At 41.3% G+C, this 4,921-nt stretch overlaps 1 protein-coding gene across 3 annotated transcripts; it reads right to left on the bottom strand.

The window, feature by feature from the left end:
• Positions 1-706: 706 nt before the first annotated feature.
• On the bottom strand, positions 707-4,188 carry LOC115408245 (zinc finger protein 2-like). 3 transcript variants are annotated; one of them, XM_030118886.1, is made up of 4 exons: positions 4,011-4,188; positions 3,138-3,434; positions 1,775-2,920; positions 707-1,690 (listed from the first exon to the last, which is right to left on the bottom strand). In XM_030118886.1, exons 1-4 carry the CDS (start codon positions 4,180-4,182, stop codon positions 1,182-1,184), a joined length of 2,124 nt encoding a protein of 707 aa, XP_029974746.1. In that variant the 5' UTR covers positions 4,183-4,188; the 3' UTR covers positions 707-1,181. The 3 variants fall into 3 exon arrangements, with proteins under 3 accessions (XP_029974746.1, XP_029974747.1, XP_029974744.1); XM_030118887.1 differs by having other exon boundaries at positions 707-1,880; positions 2,217-2,920; XM_030118884.1 differs by having other exon boundaries at positions 707-2,920.
• Positions 4,189-4,921: the final 733 nt, after the last annotated feature.

Below are 4,921 nucleotides of genomic sequence, written 5' to 3'. Positions count from 1 at the left end.
GTTATTTACATCTGTGCCATACAGCATCTTCCTCATTTGTGTATTTGTTTTGACAAACTGTAACTGGTGAAGCCTATAAAACAATGTTTTTACCATACCATACTAAGGCTTTCATTTGATTTGGTAAAAAATAAAGGATCGTTCCTTGTTCACGAACTATCCTTTGTTGGGCTTACTTTATTTATCTAAGGCAATCGGTTTCCTAGATTCCACTAATTAAATAGTACTGTTCGTGTAAGTGAGAAAGACTTGGTGTAGCTGAGTCGCTTTGACTTGATATTTCTAAGTTAAAAGAAATGTCTTAATTCAAATTAAAATAAAAAGAATTAAGCACATACAACAAGGTTCTGAGTACACAGAACAAGTGAATTTAAATTTTATAGTAATCTAAGACTATTAATCATATCTATTTACCTTTGTTGAGGCAATCGGTTTCCACGATGTTTTTTAGTAATGCCAACTTGTTAGAGTTTATAACTCAGCTCACGACACTTTCCAAGTAGCTTGCCCAACACTGCTTTTCAGTAATTCTGTTGTAATTTTTGAAAGTCATGAAAATCAAAAATCGAGTTGAGATATTTTTTTCTAATTATCACATATACGCATACTTCATATATCAGCAGTTTTTTAGAGTGAAAAGTTACATTGCAACTCAGTCATGTCAACTAGAAAAGAAACAGCAAAAACCCGCTGGATTCACGTCAACATTTTATTTCCATTTCTTGAAAGTTCAGTTATTGTGACAGACCACAAACTTTCCTGAAGCACAGTGTAAACAGTATCTGAATCAGCAGTATTTCCTTCAAACTGGATTTCTTGTGATTTTGGGTTCAAGCTGGACTTCCTGAATGACACCTCTCACTTTCACGATTTCATCCATTCGTGAGTATTCCGGTGGTGCAGCAATGAATTACAATAAATTAATCTTTCCCCACATATTTCACATGAATATCGTTTCTCACCTGTGTGACTTTCAATGTGGAACAACAAATCACTCTGTTGAATGAAACTTCTCCCACGTTTCACAAGAATTGGGCTTCTCACCTTTGTGAGCTCCCATGTGAACCTTCAAATGACTCTGTTGACTGAAACGTTTCCTACATGTTTCACAAGAATACGGTTTCTCACCTGTCAGAATGTTTATGTGGTGTGACAAACTACTCTGTCAACTGAAACTTTTGTCACCTTTCACAAGGATGAGGCTTCTCATCTTTTTGAGTTCCCGTGTGGTCCAACAAATCACTCTGCTGACTGATCTCACCTGTGTGACTTCTCATGTGAACCTTCAAATCACGCCTTTGACTGAAACTTCTGCCACATAATTCACAAGAATGAAGCTTCTCACCTGTGTGAATTCTCATGTGGCGCAACCAAGAACTGTGACTACTGAAACTTTTGCCACATGTTTCACAAGGAAACGGCTTTTCGCCTGTATGAATTCTCATATGAACCTTCAAATGACTCTGTCGACTGAAACTTCTGCCACATGTTTCACACGAATGAGGCTTCTCACCTGTGTGAAATCTCATGTGAACCCTCAAAGAACTCTGTCGACTGAAACTTTTGCCACATGTTTCACAAGAATAACGCTTCTCAGGCTTCTCACCTGTGTGAGTTCTCAAGTGGAACTTCAAATCACGCAGTTGACTGAACCTTTTGCCACATATTTCACAAGAATGAGGCTTCTCACCTGTGTGAGTTCTCATGTGGATCATCATCTTACTGTGTTGGCTGAACCTTTTGCCACAAGTTTCACAAGAATACGGCTTCTCACCTGTGTGAATTCTCATGTGAATCTTCAAATGACTCTGTCGACTGAACCTTTTGCTACATGTTTCACAAGAATACGGCTTCTCACCTGTGTGAATTCTCATGTGAACCTTCAACTCACACCGTTTTCTGAAACTTTTCCGACATGTTTCACAAGAATACGGCTTCTCACCTGTGTGAATTCTCATGTGAACCTTCAACTCACACCGTTTTCTGAAACTTTTCCGACATGTTTCACAAGAATACGGCTTCTCACCTGTCTGAATGTTTATGTGGTGCAACAAACTACTCTGTCGACTGAAACTTTTGCCACATGTTTCACAAGAATACGGCTTCTCACCTGTGTGATGTCTCAAGTGGACCTTCAAATCACGCCATTGATTGAACCTTTTGCCACATGTTTCACAAGAAAGAGGCTTCTCACCTGTATGTATTCTCATGTGAACCTTCAAATGACTCTGTCGACTGAAACTTTTGCCACATGTTTCACATGAATACGGCTTCTCACCTGTGTGCATTCTGATGTGAACCTTCAACTCATACCATTTTCTGAAACTTTTCCCACATGTTTGACAAAGTGTCTTCTTATCAGTGACCTTTTTGTCTTTCTCACATAACTGATGTTTTTTATGGTCAGTTTTCTCACACGTTTCTTCACAAAGAAGCTTTTCACATTCAGCCTGCTTCTCTGAAACACGAAAGTTGTTCACGCTGTTTCTATGAAACACGTTGAGTTTTTTCAGCTTTGCATTTTGAGTTGATTCTGAGTCAATGTGTCTTTTCACATGGTGGACTTCAGAGTCCTGAGAGAGGAACTGCTCAGTCTCTGGTACTCCTGGTTCACTCAGGTCACTTTGATCCTCAACAGAAGGAACCTTAAAGGTTTCACTTTCAACCTTCACAATAAATGATTCTCCCTTCTGGCTGGTACTGAGTTCCTCGTGTTCCTCAAACTGTGAGGATTTTGGCTCCTCCTGCTCCTCCTTAAACTGATGAAGTCCTGGTTCTTCTTTGTCGTCTCTGATCTGTGAAGGTTCTGGTTCATTTTCTTCTTTGATCTGTGGAGGTTCTGATTCGTCCTCTTCCAGACAGTGGTTTGTTTCCTGTTTAAAGAGCTGCTCCTCTCTGCAGTCAAGGTCCTGTTGGAGCTCTGCAAGGAAACAAAAGCAGAAGATAAAAGATTATCTTATTTTCACAAGAATTTGGCTTCTCATGCAAGTAAGGGATAATAAGACATCCTGCTTTTAAATGTTGTTAGGAAATGCCTCTTCAAACAACATCAACCTCCACAACTTTACTGGGCAAACCAGTGAGGGGAAAACTAGTCATAGTTCCATCAAGCACGTCTGCTCACAGCGTTTCCATACCTGTTCCGGTTAATTTGATTTGAGGATTCCAGTTGATTTCCAGCATTCTGCGTTGACGACCAATCTCCTCCTCGTACTGAACCACAGCTTGTTGAAACAGGGTGAATATCTCCTCAGCAGCAGCAGTTAGTCTCTGGGTGGTCAAGTCTCTCACAGAGTGGTGGGAATCGTCTCCTTCACCATCAGTAACAGTCACCTCAACAACATCCTCCTCCTCTTTAATGTGTGGAGCTTCATGTTCCTCCTGCTCCAGACTGGAGCTCGTCTTCTGGTTACCAATGTGTTGCTGTGGACTCTCTGGAGGGAATCAAGACAAAAGTCACTGAGGTGACGGATCTGAAGGTTCTGAAGGTTGAATGGATGGATGAAACAGGACAGAATGCACTGAAATCAGAAAGAAAGAAAACAAAAAAGAATCTTCTCATTTCAGTAAAACTGACAATACCTGGTGGGTTTAAAGTATAAATGGCAAAAATGTCTGGACATAACATTACTTTCTCTGAGCTCTGAAACCTTTGTGGGAAGTTTCCAATATGATGTGGTTCAAAATATTTTTTTCCGAGCAACACTTGAACGCATCATTACTCTAAACGATTTACTGAAATGTCTGTATTATAAACGTGAACCGTAAAATCTGCACAAACGTGTGTTAGCTCAGACTAGAGTGTTCATAAATCACCTCCTCAGTTTGCAAACAGCTCAAACACCGTTTCCTCTGTTTCTGATCCAGATGCTGTTTAATACTGAAGGTTTCTGTTTCTTCACTGTGAACAAGAACTGCAGCTGCAGCCTCGTTTCTGTCTGCCAGCTTTAAAATAAATGTAACGATCCTCCAGGAGCCACATTCATGTGTTCATTCTCACGTTTCAATACCTGCTCTGTGTAACCTGACTTGATGTTTCCACTTGATTTCCAGACGTTTTCTCTGTCGATAAATCTCCTCCTCGAACTGGACGATAGTTTGTTGAAACACGGTGAATATTTCTCCAGCAGCAGCAGTTAGTCGCTGGTTGATAAACTCTCTCAAAGCCTGAACTGAACTCATTGTTGCTGCAGGAGATGAAAGATTTCCTCTGAGAGACACAGCAACACAGCCGCCATGACTTCTTCTTCTCTCACTAACTTGGAGGATCACAAACAACGTTCATCTTCACACTGACTCCTGCTGGACACAGGGGGAACTGCAGGTTATCAGCTGTTCCCTGTAATCATTGGAGCTCTTTACGGATTAAACAAGTTATTCTTTTTCCCTCTTTTTTTTGTTTTTTAATTTTTAAACAACTGTCAATTTAATGATCATCATCTTTCAGACATCATCAAATAATTCAAATGATAGAGAAATCATCACCCTGGACCTCATGTGGGAGCTGAACATCAGCTCCCTCATCAAAAAAGCCCAGTGGAGGATGTACTTCCTCAAGAAGTTCAGCCTGCCAACGACGATGATGGTGCAGTTCTGTTTCTGCATCATGGAGTCCAGCCTCACTCCTTCCATCACCGTCTGGTTCGCTGCAGCCACGGCCAGAGACAAGGACAGACTGCAGAGTCATCTGCTTTAGAGAAAAGATCATTGGCTGCAGTCTGCCTGCCCTACATGACCTGTACACCTCCAGGACCCTGAGGCGTGCAGGCAAGATGGTGGCCGGCCCCTTGCACCAAGGTCACCCTCTCTTCCAAGCTCTCCCCACACACACAAATGCATGCACGCATGCACAGTTAGGCGACTATGCACTACGGACAATCTTCAGTCCCCATAAACATCACTGTAAATACCTCTGATCTTT

Source organism: Salarias fasciatus, chromosome 20 (genome assembly GCF_902148845.1).
Source record: "Salarias fasciatus chromosome 20, fSalaFa1.1, whole genome shotgun sequence".
In the NCBI taxonomy this organism is placed as follows: domain Eukaryota; kingdom Metazoa; phylum Chordata; class Actinopteri; order Blenniiformes; family Blenniidae; genus Salarias; species Salarias fasciatus.
The sequence above is the reverse complement of the archived record's forward strand: the minus strand, read 5'-3'. Positions and strand labels throughout refer to the sequence as shown.